Source organism: Glycine max, chromosome 15, assembly GCF_000004515.6.
Source record: "Glycine max cultivar Williams 82 chromosome 15, Glycine_max_v4.0, whole genome shotgun sequence".
Classification (NCBI taxonomy): domain Eukaryota; kingdom Viridiplantae; phylum Streptophyta; class Magnoliopsida; order Fabales; family Fabaceae; genus Glycine; species Glycine max.
Window position 1 is genome coordinate 44825593 of NC_038251.2, and position 17159 is coordinate 44842751.

Consider the following 17159-nt stretch of genomic DNA (forward strand, 5'->3'; position numbering starts at 1 on the left):
TTTTAATTTTTTAATTAATGTCTTAAAAATATTGATTAATTTATTATTGTAAAATACATGATATACGAAAAGGATACCATATACTAAATATGGTAATTCAAGTTTGTTAGTAGATATTAATTATACATAAAACCGATAAATACATTAAATTAATATGGGATCCAAGAAAAAGTGAAATGCCACTCGTTGACACCTTAGAAAGAGAGGAGTGAATTGGAATAAACTTGCAAGACTACATTTAAAGAAAGGAATTTTTTTATATTCTACACTATTTTTTGGTGCCTACGAGTGGAAAGAAAAAAATAGAAAAAAAAAAGAGATAGAGACATAAAAAATAAATAAAGAATGACATAAAAGAAAAGTAACTACAAAATAATAATTACCCTTGAGATATACATTAAAAAAAAAGGAAAGAAGTTCTTGTTAGAATATTTTCATTTTGAGTTTTTTTTTCTCGTTTTCTTTTGGAGGGGGAGGGGGGAATGGAGGTGGTGGATTACGAAGGGAAGTGCTCAAGTCACACTTTTGGATGTTGGTGACATGCATAACACAATAACAAACTGTGAATTTAATGATTTTTGGATATGGCAATAACACAACCCGTGACCTTAGCTTGTATAATAAACTAAAGTTTCATAAGTTCAATCAAGTTTGAGTAAAAAGACCAGAAATCTACCAAATTGTGTAAAACAAACATGGCATAAAAACATACCGTTACATTCTAAAATTAAAATTCTATGACTATTTCTTTACATTTTAAAATTAAATTGCTATCACAAGTTTCAATAAAAAAAGATATATGAGTGACCAGTTACCACCAATTTATTATTTCTATAAAAATCAAACTCATATTTTTAAGTTATTTATAAACATAAAATAAAAAGTTGCACCGTTTTATAAATGAAAGGACATAAAAATGAGTGGGATCACATTCCTAAGATGACAATGATATTATGCTATATAGCCCGTGAACTTGTACCACAATGTGAAGTCATTATCAATTCAATCAACTTCAATAAACAACACAAGGGATTGCTACATATATATCAACCCGTGACACATACCATTACAAAGCTACAAATATAACTTCTTTTCATACTACTACATATATAACTTGAAACTTGGAGACTTACATGCAATGCCTTAAACATGTAGCTCACTATCTTCTACTAAATAGTTAGCAATAAACTCTTAGCAATGCCAAAACCCAACCCATATCAAATACCAATTCCCAAATAGGAGTAACTTTGCAATGCCAATTCGACACGATTTTTATTATTGTACCCACAAATCATGAAAATTCTTGACCTAAGAACCACTTATTATTATGTATTAGGTGCAAAGCTCACGAGCAACACCAAGCCTTGAGTTGGGCACGTCGAAGAGCACACGGTGGTTTTGCTGTTGCATGTTGGCGATCACGTTCAGCACCGAGTTCACATTGTCCGGTGCCGGTGCCATGGCCAAGCACGTGACGCTGCCGGCGGTGCTATGTATGAGGATGTTGTCCGGTGGGAGTGTCACGTTCATGCCGGAAAACATGAATGTTATTGTTGGTGCAACTATTGGGACTGTGTAGCATGTGTCAAACCCTCCTAGACTTGTCACGGTGAGTTTCTTGTGAACAGAAACTCGTCGCCGGAACTCGTTCCGGACGGCGGTGTAAGCCGGTTCAACCAGCCGGGTGAATACCGTACCTAATAGTATTTAACAAGAAAATCAAACGAAAATATTAGTTAAATTGTTACTTGTTGTGAAGTATAATTGTAAGAGTAACACTTTTTATATAACAAAGTCCTACAATAATTTCTACTTTAGAGATATGATGAAAAGAAAAGAAATAAACAGTGCATATAATATGTTGTAAGATTATTCTAAGTAGAATTATCTCTTTAGCTAGTACTAGTAGTAGTGTTATTTGCTAGCTTCTTCAATTTTAAAGACACTATTTTCCTTTATTCATTTGTTTATTTATTTTTTTGAGAAATGAGGTGCAAGGTGACAATAATTATATTTTATCTAAATCTCGAAAACATGGGATGCTATTCATGAAAAGACATTTGGAGCATGTACGAAAGTGACCATGGGACCATCACTTGTGTAGCATTTGACTCCAATTTTGTCTTAAAATTGACCATCTTATCATCATTTATTGGAACACGATTCTCATATAATTATGTTTCCTCTTAAAAATTGGGACAGAAGAGGAGACAATTATTCAGGATACCACTCCATGTTTTGAATGTATAAAGGAAGTGTAGATATCCAAAAATACAAAACATCCTAGAGGAAAGGAATCACATGAACATTTGATGACAATCTATGAAAATCTACAGAGAAGAATTGTTTTTTCTGTTACTAATACCGAGGTCACAAAAAATTTAGTGACAATTTTTAAATATTACACATGAATATTGTTACTAATTTTCATTTTTCTTGTAGTATATCATTATGTTGATCAAGCATAATAATTAGTCTAGATAGTGTTAGATTAAATTAAAATGAGAGAACCCTACCATAATGAATGGTAATGCACACACTTATGTCCTAATAGAAAATAAACTCAAAAAGCATTTTTTTTTTCTGAAGTAAAATTTGTGTTAATTATACATTACCCGAATCAAAAACGGTGCCTGCGCCGGTGTTAGGGTTGAATGCTAGAGCCTCCGGTGGAATATCCACAATTCTCCGGCCAACTCTAATAGCCACCAAATTCACATAGTAAAGTGAAGATCTTCTAGGATTTTTGAGAAGAGGGGTAAACTTGATCCTCTTGGGCTGGGCCACGGGGCCAAGTCTCAGTGACCCACTAAAGTTGAGTGTTTTAAAGCTGGGCAAGCAATAAGAGAAGGTAGATTGGTAGAGTTTTTGGGTTTGGGCCAAGAGTGATAATGGGCCTCGGCCCAGGCCCAATAGCCCTTGTGGTGGCAGTGAGCTCCCTGTGGCCTTTTGAATGCACCCAAAGGTGTAGGCTGGGACTGGGTCAGTGGCTAGGGTCACTGTGTCTTGGACAAGGCTAGCTGCCACAGAGGAAGTGCCATAGGTGAAGTTGAATGCACACGCGCTTCCGTCGCAAGTGGGATTCCGTACCTGAAAATTTCACAAGGTTAGATTTATGTAACGTGGACCATAGAGGGGAAAAAAAAAATTGGAATATAAATATATAACAAATAACTTTGGTCAAGTCACGTGAACTTTTTGACTCTTGGGTAACTAGAGTCACCGACTAAAATAAAACTTTTGGAATTTCAGATTAAGTCACCCCCACGCGCAGTAACGGCGCGTGCGTATCTATGGAATAATTGTCATGTGTACTAATAAATAAGCCTTTTTAACAGAAAAATAAAGTACTTTTAGTGGTATTTTTTAAAAATAAAATTAGAGTGCAATTATTACTTATCTTAGATCTTGACGTTCATTCACTTAATTGTGTTGATTTTCCAAATAAAAAATTATAAGATATCGCATTTAAGATTTTTTTTTCTTTTTTGGTTAATATAACTTATGCAGTGTCTAGTGGTAGCATACGTGACCGAGAGTGTCGTTATCCAACTAAGATATTCTCTTGGATCATTCCAAACATTTGATTAAGGTTTGTTGCAATCCTTATTTTTAACAGTACAAACATTCAAATATCGTATAGTTGAATCCAAATATATTTCCTTTAACTAAACATTAACACATAGTTGTATATAATGTTAAAAAGATATTTTACATAAAGATTTCCGGAAAATATTGTACATATATATAAAGATCTAATTACTCCAAGATTTTAACAGCATAATTATATATTTTTGAACCAAACCAATAATTAATACACATTATTACTTATTATCCGCACTTTAAAAACAAATTCACATGACTTTGTTCAATAATTTCCCAAGTAACATTATTTATATTTTGGCCCTTAAATTTTTAATAACTTCTAATGTATAGCTATAATGACTCCTCATGATTTACTCAAAAGTCAAAACTATGAGATCCAACAAATCCAGACACTCCACGCGCCACAAAAACGATGGTGTTCGTGATTTCACAAAAAGGGGAAAGAAAAAAAAAACTAGGAGAAATTAAATAAAAATAAATGTTGCTAAGAAATTAAACATGTTGTTGATGAATGATGATATTGATACCTGTTTGCACTGAGAAGCACCACATCCAACTTTCTTGAAAGTGGTGGACTTGGGAGGAGCAAAGGGTGTGGTTGTTGAGCAACCAACACAGGCAGTGCAAGGGACCCAGGCAGCATCATTGCTAGTGTCCATGGCCAAGAGGAGGGTCTGTGCTGGGGTACCAAACTTGGCCCTCACTATGTAAGTAGGGCTCTGTGTGATTTGTCTCCCTGAGGCAATTGGGACAATGGACCTCCTAGCCACCAAGTTAGAAAGGTACTGCATCCTGGCTTGGTCCTTGGCTTGTAGCTGTAGGACACTCTCTTCCCATGACATTGGTTTTGAGGGCCTGAATGGGGAACAAGGGCTGAACACATGGAACACTTGGAGGGTTGAGCCATCATGGTCATGTTGATAGGCAGCATCACATTTGGGGTTGTGAAGCCCTTTGGCTAGAGAGAAGAGGAGGAGGAGCACTAGAGGAGTGAGTATAGGTGTGGTGGATTCCATATTGGTCATGGCTTTGGTTTGAGAATGTTTGGTGGGTGCCTTCATATATGGACTGAGTGTTGTGTATATATATAGTAAAATTACTAACCTTATGGACATTTTTTAAGGTGCCTTAACCTTTACTTCATTTTTGAGAAATAGAGAATTAATTAGAAAAAAAAAGAGAGAGAAATTGATAATATTCGTAAGTTAGACCTCCTTTGTTGATATTAATAGGTGTGGCAATGATGTAATAAATTTGAAAAGAATAAGTAGAAAATGAGATGAAAAAATTAAGTATAGAAATATAATAATTTTTTTTTATAAAGGTTTTTTTTTCGGTCGAAAGATTTTTTTGGGTATGGTTAATTAAGGAGAGATATCAGGGTATGGGTCATCACTGGTACAAATGTAGTGGGGTGACAAATAGAAGTCGGTGGGTGATAACAGACTGTATTCCATTTGGTTTTGTAGGGTGTGCTTAGCCTAATTTTTGTGTAACAAAAGATTCAACTTCGAAGCTACCGTTATATAATAGTTTGTGGAATGTATTTTTGGTAAAAATGATTATATATATGTATTGCATAAGTTTGCACTAAAGAATAAAAAAAAAGTTAAGTTGTGGGCTATACTATATATATGTTTTAGTGACATGTATTTTGGGAAAAGATGATTATATAATGCATGAGTTTGCACTAAAAAAAAAGTAGTGAAGTTGTGGGCAACTATATATGGCTAAAGTATGAATAGTTGAATGCATGCCTCAAACTCAATGATATGCTTTCTAATAGTAGTGCAGAATCATTTGAGGGCTCACATTGGGTATCTCTGTCTGCTCATCGAGCAAGTAACGGTAAATAATACTGTTGGAATTTGCAGTTTCGAGGACGCATAAAAAAGGCATTGATAATTTATATGTTATGGGTTAAAGTGTTGTTATATATGTCTTTTGGGAATGGCTATGATAAAGTGCTCATATAACAATGGCACAAATGTGGTATTATGGAAGCAATATTTTTACTAGAAAATTTATTTTAAACATTGTTAAAATAATATCAATTTTATAAAAAAATTGATATAAATAAAAATGCAGTGACATAATCGTAAATAATATAACTTCGTTAACATTAATTTTCTGAAAGACTAATGTTGATGTGCCTTTGTTAGCATCGAATTTTCAAAAACCAATGTTAACATGAGTTGGTTAACATCAATTTTTCAAAAAATGAAAATCAATGTTAACAAAATTACGTTAATATCGGTTTTTGGAAAAAATCGACGTTGTATTATCCTATTTAAATTATTTTTTCGTGCTTCTCGCGCTTCAACTCTACTCTCACTCTTACCCTTCGGCCTCACGACGGTCCTCTCCTTCACGACTTTGACTTGTTGCCATCCCCGCATTCTGTTGCGATGCTGTCATCACCTTACTTGCATTCTGTTGCGACGTTATCACCACCTCACTTGTGTTCTGCTGCGATGCCATCGTCGTTTCATCTTCTCGATACCTTGCGACTTGAAGTCTTATTTGGTTTCGTGGCCTGTTCCCTCGCAACTTCCTCCCCAAGTTAGCCCTATCTGATCAACGCCTTTGCTTTGTGTTTGAAAATGTGCTATCTGAAATTGATAATGGTGCTAAATACTACTAAACCCTCGTGAGGTGAATTTGCAATTCTCAAATGAAGCTTGTGTTCGTAAGCTATGGTAGTGTTATTTTTTATTTTTATTTTTGCTTGGTTTGCAGTTATGCATATGGAAGTTAAATTATACTTGTGTTTTTAAGCTATGGTAGTGCATCCTTTTGTATATAGTTGTAGCCTTGTGGGTTATGTATATGGTAGTAGCTTCATGTACACACTACTAGAAAATAGGCTTTGGTGGCACAATTCTGTTTCTTGTTCTGGTAAACTATCATAGGAAATATGAGAGGAAATGCTGCATGATTCTGGTTCTTCCATAACAATAGCACTTAGGAATTTTTAGTGAAATCATTGTCTATTCTGTTTGTTTTGCAGATTTATTGGTGTTTTGGTTGTTTGCATGGTTCTAGTTTTGGTTGTTTTTGATAGTGTAGGTCTCATTATTGTTTGCTTGCATGGTTCTAGTTCCTAGATAAGCATGGTGCATAGTTAGTTTGTGCATGGATTAGTTAGTGGATTTAGATGGTTTGAAAAAACCTAGTTCATGTCATGTTTATATTATTAATCGAGTTTAGAAACGATGGATGAAGATCAACAAAATTGAAAGGAAATGACTAATGCAATGATGAAGATTAACAAAAAAGCAGAGGAAATGTTCAACATTGTTCATGTTATGGATCAGGTTAGAAATTTTAAGGCTATTCTCAAATAAACATGACATAATATATCACATTTGCTTATATTACATTGTTTGTTAAATGTAGCCTTATGGTGAGGTTAGTAGGCCATTGTTGTAAGATGAAAGGAAGAACTAGAGCATTCCTGACATCTGCTACACTCTAGTGACAACATGCACTCAGTTACATACAACCAAGATCTAATGAGCCCAGCTTTACTAGCTAGATGGACAGAACTCAGAGAGTTCTATGGGCTCACTAGAAATCATCATCAAGTGATCTTGATCCACTTTGGACAGAGTGTTTTCCTCCTCACCATCTTCAAAAGCAGGTCTGAATCAAAAGCTTACCCTAAATGACACTCCTTGTATCACCAAGTTTCTAACTCAGTCACTTTTAAAGTTCTATACTGAGTACAAAGTGACTTGCAGTAGTTTAGTGAGTAATTAAACACTTCTTTGTATGTGGAATTTTAAAATCATATACATATCTAATATGAATTTCATGTTAATTTCAAGATGTGTCGAGTACCATGTACTCATTTATGAAAGCTGTAGAATTCACCCATCTGAACTTGGAAGAGACTACAGAGTGTAAGATCGTTTATAATCATTAGAGGAAGACTGCAAAAATTGGAAATGGATGGAGAAATTTTACAGAATTCCATAATTTGCAAGCTAGCTGGAACTCGAATTATATTTGAATTCCCAGATGCAACTTTTAACTTTATTTTATTTTAGGTTTGTTTGTAATTAAAGTACATTACTACTCTACTATTATCAATCTTTAAATTTTTGTTTATAAGTTTTAGTGATATATTTTGTGAGAAATATTGGAAAATCCTGAATACATTTATGATATATTTTGTTTATAAATATTTATAACTACTCTTGGTGCATGATATACTTTGTTTATAACTTTTGGTACATGACTTATTTTATGAGTTTTTTTACAACTTTGAATGATAAATTGTGATATGAATAATCACAGGTTGATAATTAAAAAAACAAAGAATATTAAAAAATTCAACAAACAACATCAATTTTTAGAAAAATAGATATTGTCAATAAACAACAACATTGTTTTAGCAAAAAACAACATCGATTTTTAGAAAAATCGATGTTGTTATCTACTGATAATATGTTGGTGAGAAGAAAACAACATCGATTTTTAAACAGCTATTATTAACGTTGATACTTTAACGCAGGTAATTTCAACATCGGTTAATAATCGATATTAAAAGTCCTTAATAACTAATATAAAAAACCTATTTTCTAATAGTGCATAATACATTATATTTTTTTTTTACAACTAGCATTAACATTAGAATGCTAGTTTTTTGAACATATGAAAATTCATCATTAGTTCCACCTCAGGTTGAAACTTACAGAGAAGCCAATCTCTTAATTTTGTTAGTGTTGATTCTCTAATCTTGGTAGAAAAAAAAAGGGCATACATTAACATTAGAAAGTTAATTTTTTAAACATTTACAAATTCATAATTTGTTCCACCTCAGGTTGAAACTTATAGAGAAGCCAATCTCTTAATTTTGCTAGTCTTGATTCTCTAATCTTGGGGAAAAAAGGAGATGCATTGATCTCATGTTAGATTCAGGTAACTCGCTTGCAAGAAGATACCCAATTAGTATAATCACAAATCATTATACAAATTAGTAACAAATATTCAAGCTAGAAGAGTCAGAAATCTTATAAATAATAAAAATGGTATACACCGTCCAATCTTATTAATCTTATACAAAAATCTTAAGCCTAGATTTAATTTGCTGAAAATCTCAGCTACATTTGCTCTGGAAGGTGTGAGAATATATTCTATTCTCTGCATTAGTGAGACTATAAACCATGGAATATTTTAATAAAGTTGAATATCAAAAGGGGGGTAAAGTGATGCGCCTAGGGTCATGCACCCTTAGTTGCGATATGAAACCAAATCTCAAATCCTAGTGCCAAAATTATTATGCCTTAGAACGAGGTTGGTTTAGGAAAGTGTACAAGATTCTTTGTTATCATAGCTTTTGGTTAATTAAAGAGGTAATAAGATTCAAAAGAGCATTATTATTTGCAATGTAGGACCCCTAAAAAATAGAACTTTAATCATTCGCCCCAAATCAGAATTTGTTCCTAAACGGACTTTATGTCTGTATAATGAGTCCATAGATCTAAGAGCATATACATGATAATAAATCCTTAAATTATTTCTCTAAATTATATAATGGTTTAAATTTTGAAATTTGAAGTTTTTTCTGTTTTTTGAAACCTCATTTATTTTAGTCCCTTTTCATATATTTTTTATTGTCCTTTTATATATAAAAAAAACACGATTGGAATAACAATTCTTCTAAAAGTGACCAACTAGTGGCTTCACTGATATTAGTTCGAAAGATACTTCAAGCCTATAACATATGTAGTAAAAAAAATTAAATATATTTTTTTAAGCTGGGAATTAATAAAAAAAAAAAAAACCAAAGACTGAAATGTCATAGTCATAGTATAATATCTAAAGGAATTTATTAGCATGCATATATTCAATTCCCACGTACAGACACCAACTTAGAGTACAAGATTGAAACATTGGCTGATCTGTTTCTTAATCTGTTCTGTTTGTTTTATAAACTCCATTAATATAATATTGGAAGTGAGATCTTGATCTGAACATTGGATTTTAATAGCAAGGAAGATGGAAAGAAGAAGAAGAAGAAGAAGAAAAAAACAGCAAAAGACTATTCTAAGGGTCGTTTTCATCATGTCACATTCGAACCTCTTTATGAAGGCACAGTGAGGTCAAGCTCAGCTCTGCAAGAATTGAACAGCCAACTGGGTCATTGATCTATTATATATTTATTGGTCATTACATAGATATATAATTTTCGGTACTATTGGAATATATATTATTAACAGTGTACATGTGATTTCACCGTTTTGATTGGTCGTTGCAAGTGCCATTGTGCCAATGTCATGTGCATCCTTGCTAATCAAATTAAATAACTCACTTCAGTGCTCAAAAGTAAAAAGAGAGCTAGAAATGTTACACTTTTTCGATTGCATTCAAATTAAATAACTCGTGTTCAGTTAATTTTTTTCATAAATTTTTATAAAAAAAAAAGAAAAAATAATAATAATCAAACTTCTCTCTTTAAATTAAAATCAATTTATTCATTCAATTTTTATAAAAAAGTCGTCTAACTTTTTAAAAAATAAAATACATGTGTTAATTTTAATTTTTTTATAGAAGTTCAATTTTTTTAATTTTTTTTCTCTGATATACTTAAAAAAAAAACTATGCAGATAGTCTTATATATATAAGAGAAAAAGGTCCACCATTTCACGAAACAACCCCTAAAGTTGGCAATGAATTGCTATACATTTGAGAATGGTTTGGATAAACATGCAACTTTAACTCGCTAAATCAAACAATTTGGTTTGACAAAAAGTAGTAGTCACAATATCATTGAAGAAAAGGACACTTTAAACCAAACCCTACTAGATAACATGTGAGCAATAATACATATATACTTTTGAAACTAAGTCGCGAAATAATTAAAGGAAAACAAAAAATACGAAAGAAAAAAAAGGTATTGCAATGAAATGTAATTACCAGTCACTCGATCCTGAGATAGTTTTATTATATATATATATATATATATATATAGTAGTTTCGACAAATCTTACACGTGGATTGTGCACATTGTAAATATAACTGTGCTATGGGGATTCTATTATTTGATATCTCTGAACAAAGCTATAGAAAAGCATAAAAATTTATTCATAATATCATCTTTATTTTTGAAAAAAAAAATATTTTTCTGTTATTTTTTATTGAATTTTTTTTAAAATATTAATTATTATTTTCTCAATTATATTCTTCTAAAATAAGAACAAAAATAACACGTAAAATTTAAAAATAATAAATAAGAAATAACAGATACATTAGAAAATTACAAATAATTTTAATGTTAATAGGAAAATTAATTAGTTTTAATCCGTTTCTTACAATAAAATAAATAGAAAAAATAAAAAATGAAGAATTTTTTTATATGTTTTTGAATTTGTGGAAGAGAGATTGAATAATAAATAAATTATATATAAAAAAAATATATTAATTGAAAAAAATTAAAAATTCAAACTTTTTCACATCATTAGTTTTAATATAAAAATATTTATTATTGAATTTATTAACAACACTTACTTATTTTTTTTTTTGAATGATTTCAACAAATTATATTTTGAGTGTATTTTAAGAGAATTGCAGTTATAACTTGATAAAATGCACTTTTAAAAAAATAGGTTCATGTTAATAATTTTTTTTAAATGTTATATTATACATTTGCTAATTCTTTAGAAGGAATATTTTAGAACTTTATATTTTGGATGTACTTTAAGAAATTAAAAGATTTTATTGGAGCAGAAAATTGAAGTTATGTCTTACTTTTTTTAAAAATCAAGCGAGCATATGTTAACAAAGTTTACTTTTTTATGTTATAAAAATTTATTTAGTTAATAAAAAAACTAAAACTAAAAATGACTTATTCCTCTTCTAAAAAAAAGACCTATATCTTCGTAATTTTACTACACTCGATAGAGAATTATTTATTACGTGAATCTTGTCCAAAAGGTTCCTTCTTTTTTTTTTTCAAATAAACGATAATTTCTTTTGTCTTATTCCTCTCTTGATTTGCTTCACCTCTATTTTTACATGTCTAAAATCTAACCCTAAATAAATATAAATGCCAAACAACGAATAAAAGAAAGTGTAGTGTAGGTGTAATAATAAGATTAGTACACCTGGAATGTGTAAACCAAGTGCTCGTGACGAATGCAAGTAAAAGACAAGAAGACCCCATTTTGTCGCTTTGTGCTGTCGGCACAATCACGCACACACTTTCTCTAACGCCCATGTTTGTTATTACTCATTTTTATTTATTTTTCCTATGTTAGGCCTATTTTTTACTGAAGCAAATTCTATCCCAGTTTACGAGTAATATTATTATAATTGATTAATTTTTTTTAAAATATTTTATACAGTTATATATCTACAATTTTAATTTGATATTTTTTTATTTTTTCTAAATTATTTTTTTAATTTATTGAATTAAAAACTAATAAAAATTAACATAAATAATAATAATTTATATCTCTTAATTAAAAAATTTAAGATTCAAATTTTAAATTTAATTTCTGTATTGTCCTTATATTGTTCATTTTTCATTCAGAATGAACGTCGTATAATAATTATGTTAATATTTAATCGTGATTTAATTTTAAAAATTATAGAAACAGTATTGTTTTGAAGGAAAAATACAGGATAACTTATTTTATACTTACTATGAAATAAAAAAATATATATTTATCTTATATAATTTACAGCTTTTAACAAAGACCAGTCACTATTTTAGATAGGAATAACCTCTTATTAATATTATATTAAGATTTTTTTATTGAATTAAAATTTCGTTTGAGCTTCACGTGAGATCCTTCACGGAAGTGACGGAACCTCTCGACTCGATCTTTACTTCTGCCGACAGTCACAAATGAAAGCACGCGCTGGCTACCGCAAAACCGTACGATAACGTTATGATGACGTCACAACTTTATCTGATGGTAGTAATACATAACTTTTAAATCTGACGGCACATTCCTTGATGAGATAAATGCTTAAGAATATACTCGTTTTGATACATCTTTTTATTGGTTAAGGTTTAGTTGTACGTTTTATTCTTAATTTTTTTATTTTGATAAATTTTATTTATAACAAACTAATTTGATGTATTTTTAATTTTTTTAAAATTAAAAATTTTCTTTCATCATTGAGCTGATGCCATAATTTAACAAAAGTGTAAAAATTAAAGTAAAATTTCTCAAACAAAAAAGTTACAGATAAAATTTAGTAAGAAGTAAAAAATTAATTATTTTAACATGACAGACGAGCTTAACATCACAAGATAGAATTTGTAAGTTTTTTTTAAAAAAAAATAGGAATAAAATGTGTCAACTTAATTTATTGGGAGAATTTGCCAAAAAGTAAACAATTAGAGGTAAAATTTGTAATTAAGTTTAAAATTTATTAAATATCACAGTATTTTGTGAATTTCACATCTCATGATTCTTTCTTTTAATTTAATAGTTTTTAATAAACTTGAACTAATTAAAAAAGTATTAAAAAGAATACATTAAAAAGTGTATTCTTAACATTCCTCTTATTGATGATGTTTTAATGCTAATGCCAATAATATGTACAGGTGGATGGATAGAAAATTGATTTTACTGAATAAAAATAAGAGTTTAATGGTAATGTATTAATAGTGCGAAACACTTTTATATTGTTGTCTAATCATAATTCATTGTTAATATGACTTTTAAACTAATTATCACAAAAGTCAACAAAATTTAATGGTAAATTTTTATTGGATGACTTTGTAAAACTTTTTACAATGTCAATCTATAATATTTTTTCTCTTAAAATAATGTATGAAATATTTATTTGAATGGAAAAAAATGAGCAAAAATATAAATGATGATATTCTTATTTTTATTTGGTTAAAAAAGTAATGAGGGAAAAAAAGGTTTCTTTCAAAAATAAAAATTCAAATTTTGTCTTTCTTTTTTTCTCAATTTGAAATCTTACACTTTCTGATTTTTTTTATATTTTTCTTACTAGACTCTTTGTAGTTCGATCTATGAGTAATCTATTTCTCATGTTCCCTAACTCTTTCTCCAATGATAGGGTGAGATACCCGAAAAGGGATTCTAATGCTAAAGTCAATGTCTATTTAGGAAGTGTATGATGAACGAAATGTAACTTACCTATTCATACATCGCTTACTGGCTTATAAGGAATGTGAGGATGGTTGAGTTGGTAACTGCTCATGATGTCCACCAAGACATCATGTGGGGAGTGGTAGTCGGTTGGTTAATGCTGACTACCCATAAACTCATAGTACACAAGTCCCCCCAAGCTTTGAGTCTGATGAAGACAAAAGAGCTTGATGACAAAGCAAGCTATGTTGTTAAGATGACATGGGGTTATTAGGGGGGGCATTGTTTGATGTTATAACCATGAAGATGAAATAAAAAATAGTCGACTAGGATAACTTAATAAAAAAATAACCAACTTGGATAACTTAATTTAGCCCCTTCATTTTTCAAAGAAATAAATGAAGACCAGTTTGATATGTCGCGGGAGCAAAACAAGACCGATCTGTTTTAAGTCGTTGATTTATGTTTAGATAAGTAATTTCTTCTATTGAACATTAAAGAATGAATTGGATAGTTGACTTTACCTCAGTCAACCTTTATGATGTATGTGTTCAAACATATTAATGAATTTTCAGACACGAAGAATCATGACCTTTCGAATTAAGACAAGATAGTCTAGGCCTCTCTTGATTATGCCACATGTTGTCACGCTTGTGGTCTGAAATGAACATGTCGCTCCGATTGGAGAAAAAACCCCAAATAACGATGTTGGAGAGTTAAAACCTTTTATGAAGGTGGTGCTTCAGTTTTCGTGCCTCCATCATTAGTTTATAACTCTCAAGGTTTTCACAGATAGTGAGAAGTCAGAACGGTTTTGAACAAGTTTCAAAATTTTATAAATATTTGACCTTTCTACTTCTACCAACACTTCTCCATTTTGCTATTGTTTCAAAATTCACTAGAGATTTTTGAAGGTTTGAGAGCATTTCTGGGTTAGAGAGCTTTACGGTGACGGGTTAAGGGTGTGCGCTAGAGCTTGTGCCTTTTTGTTCTCTGCATCATTTTTTCCATTTTCCTGTCATGTTTTCAACCATCATCTTCAATTAGGTACACTCATGTGTTTTTGCCTTTGTTTCAAGTATTTTCTCATTCATTCTTAAGATGTCTTCTTCTGGTTTTGATGAGGATAAATCTCTGGTTGTCCGCTGGAAATCCATGTTAGAGAAAGAAATCTTAGACATGGGGGAAGAGTCAAAATCATTCTCTGACTCTATTGCTTCTCTTCCTCTTTCTGATGAGGAAGAATTCCAAAATTTGATGAAAGGTCCTGAAATCTTCTATGGTGTTAATGTCATCGTCGTTGACATTGTCAGTGGTGATATTAACACCGGCCTTGTTGATTCCAATAGAGAGGGTTCTAAAGTTGATGTTTTTGAACCATTTAGGAAAATGGATGAGGCTATTGGTGGTGGTAATGGGGAGGGGAGTGGATATTGTAGGGTTTTCCCATAAAAAATAGAAGAATAAGAAAGACAAAAGATCAAAGAAAGTGGTAATTATATTCCTAAAAAGTCAAAAAAGAAAAAAGAATATCCTCATATTACTTTTCTTGGGTATACTTGGGTCATTGGAGAGGTCATAATTTATTCCTCCATTTTTCAAAACACAATCCATTATCGATCTAAAGGATAAAGTGAACCTTACTTATCTCAATAATCCCGATTGGGTTATTGTTGATCATTATCTTCCCAATGAACGGGTTTTTCTCAACACTAGTAAAAACTAGCTTGACTTCATGTATGTGTGTGAATATATGTTCAAGGATTTGGGCATAACTTTTCCATTTACAGACTTCAAATATGATGTCTAGAGTGAGATGAATTTTGCTCCTATATAACTTCATCCTAATAGTTAAGCCTTTATGAAGGTGCTCTCAACCTTTTGTCATTATTTGAATATCACTTTCACGGTTATTAAATTTCTATACTTTTATTGGGTTAAGGCAAGTGAGGATGGTAAGGTTGGTTGGGTATCTATGGCTAGTGCACAAAGGTCTTTATTCACACTTTTCAACTCTTCATGGAAGAAATTTAAGAATCATTTTTTTAAGATTAGACCAAACTGTATTTATCCCAACCACAATTTTTTTTTTACAAATTTGATGGAAAAAGAAGGATATTTCCTCATTGGAAATAGTTTTGTCAAAGGTTTAAATCTCAGGCAAGCTCATTGTTATTTTCTAGGGATAGGCGACATATTAATATAATTGTGGAGTTTACAATAAGGATGAATATTAAGGAAGTTGTCCAATTGCCTTATTTTGGAAACATTGAGGGCTCTTTAGAGAATGGGTATTGTATTGTACTTGAAAATATTTTTGATAAAGTGATTTTGTTTATGATATTTTTCTTATTGTTTGTGTAGGCATTATGAAAGGTTTTAATTCCGGAAGACAAAGGCTTCAATGGTAGAATCTTAGAATCCAAGCATACTACCAGCACTTGCTAACCTAGTGAAGCCTAAGAAGAGAAAGAGAGTTTCCAAGAGATCATTCAATTTGGCGAAAAAATCGATCAACCTCAATCCAAAATTATGAAGGTTGTAGTGAATGAGTAGATTCCTCTTGAAAAAGAAAAAGAATTTCCTAAGAAGGAGACTCCAGGAAGTATTAATGTGGAGAATCTTACTACTGAGAATAGGGATGTTGAGGTGTTACAATCACATTATATTGATAAGCTGACTACAAACTCTGATGTTGCTAATAACAATGTGGAGAAATTGACCACTTCCTTAATCTCTCCAACTCCTCTAATTTCTAACCAAGGTACTTAAGTTTTAGGTGAAAAAAGTATTCCTCATAACACTTCATGTGAAAAGTGAAGTGGAGGTATGGCGATCCAACATCATTCAGGTCCCCTACGCAGGGCTAATCATGTGATTATTACTCGTAATCTTCCCCCGCTATGGAATGTTGACATCTAGGGTTCTGAGTTCATTACCAATAATAAGTTGTTTACAAAGGTTGCCTCGGAGACGATGGATTTTGTTGGGGTTGACAATAATTTGGATTTCATTGAGGTTTTCCTCTATAGGTCTTCTACTATTGTTCGCCATTGGAGAACTATCTATGTCGAGTTGAAGATAAAGTTCAAGGCTAGTTTAGAGGAAATGAGGAAATTGGTCAAGGCTCTCAATGAGAAAAACTCGTTAATCAAGAAAATTGAGATCATTGATGGTCTACATCAGAAAATTGTTGATCATTAGAAGATGGTTTCCATGAAAGTTGTTGAAAATGAAAAGCTTGTTAAGGCCATTGAAAGTCTTAACAAGAATTTAAACTGTTGGACCTTGTGGCCTCAATAATCTTAAGAGGGATAGGCTTAGAATGCAGAAGAAGCAACAACAATCAATTTAACAATGTTTTTTAAACATGCAAGACACAATTGATTGCAACAAAATAAATAAGATAAGGGAAGAGAGAATGCAAACACAGTTTTATACTGGTTCAGCCACAACCCATGCCTACGTCCA

At 31.2% G+C, this 17159-nt stretch overlaps 1 protein-coding gene across 1 annotated transcript; it reads right to left on the reverse strand.

Moving 5' to 3' along the window:
* Positions 1-1001: 1001 nt before the first annotated feature.
* Positions 1002-5095, reverse strand: LOC100788182 (aspartyl protease AED3). The gene is made up of 3 exons (XM_041009699.1): positions 4134-5095; positions 2616-3090; positions 1002-1697 (listed from the first exon to the last, which is right to left on the reverse strand). The coding sequence occupies exons 1-3, from the start codon at positions 4719-4721 to the stop codon at positions 1333-1335; spliced, it is 1428 nt and encodes a 475-aa protein (XP_040865633.1). The 5' UTR covers positions 4722-5095; the 3' UTR covers positions 1002-1332.
* Between the last annotated feature and the right edge of the window lie 12064 nt (positions 5096-17159).

Excerpts from the sequence above, each read along its gene's own strand:
- LOC100788182 (XM_041009699.1), bottom strand. The coding sequence starts at position 4,721 with ATGTCCATAAGGTTAGTAATTTTACTATATATATACACAACACTCAGT. Across the intron at positions 3,091-4,133 it reads GTGCTTCTCAGTGCAAACAG|GTACGGAATCCCACTTGCGA; the intron begins GTATCAATATCA and ends TGAAATTTTCAG. Across the intron at positions 1,698-2,615 it reads AGGCACCGTTTTTGATTCGG|GTACGGTATTCACCCGGCTG; the intron begins GTAATGTATAAT and ends AAATACTATTAG.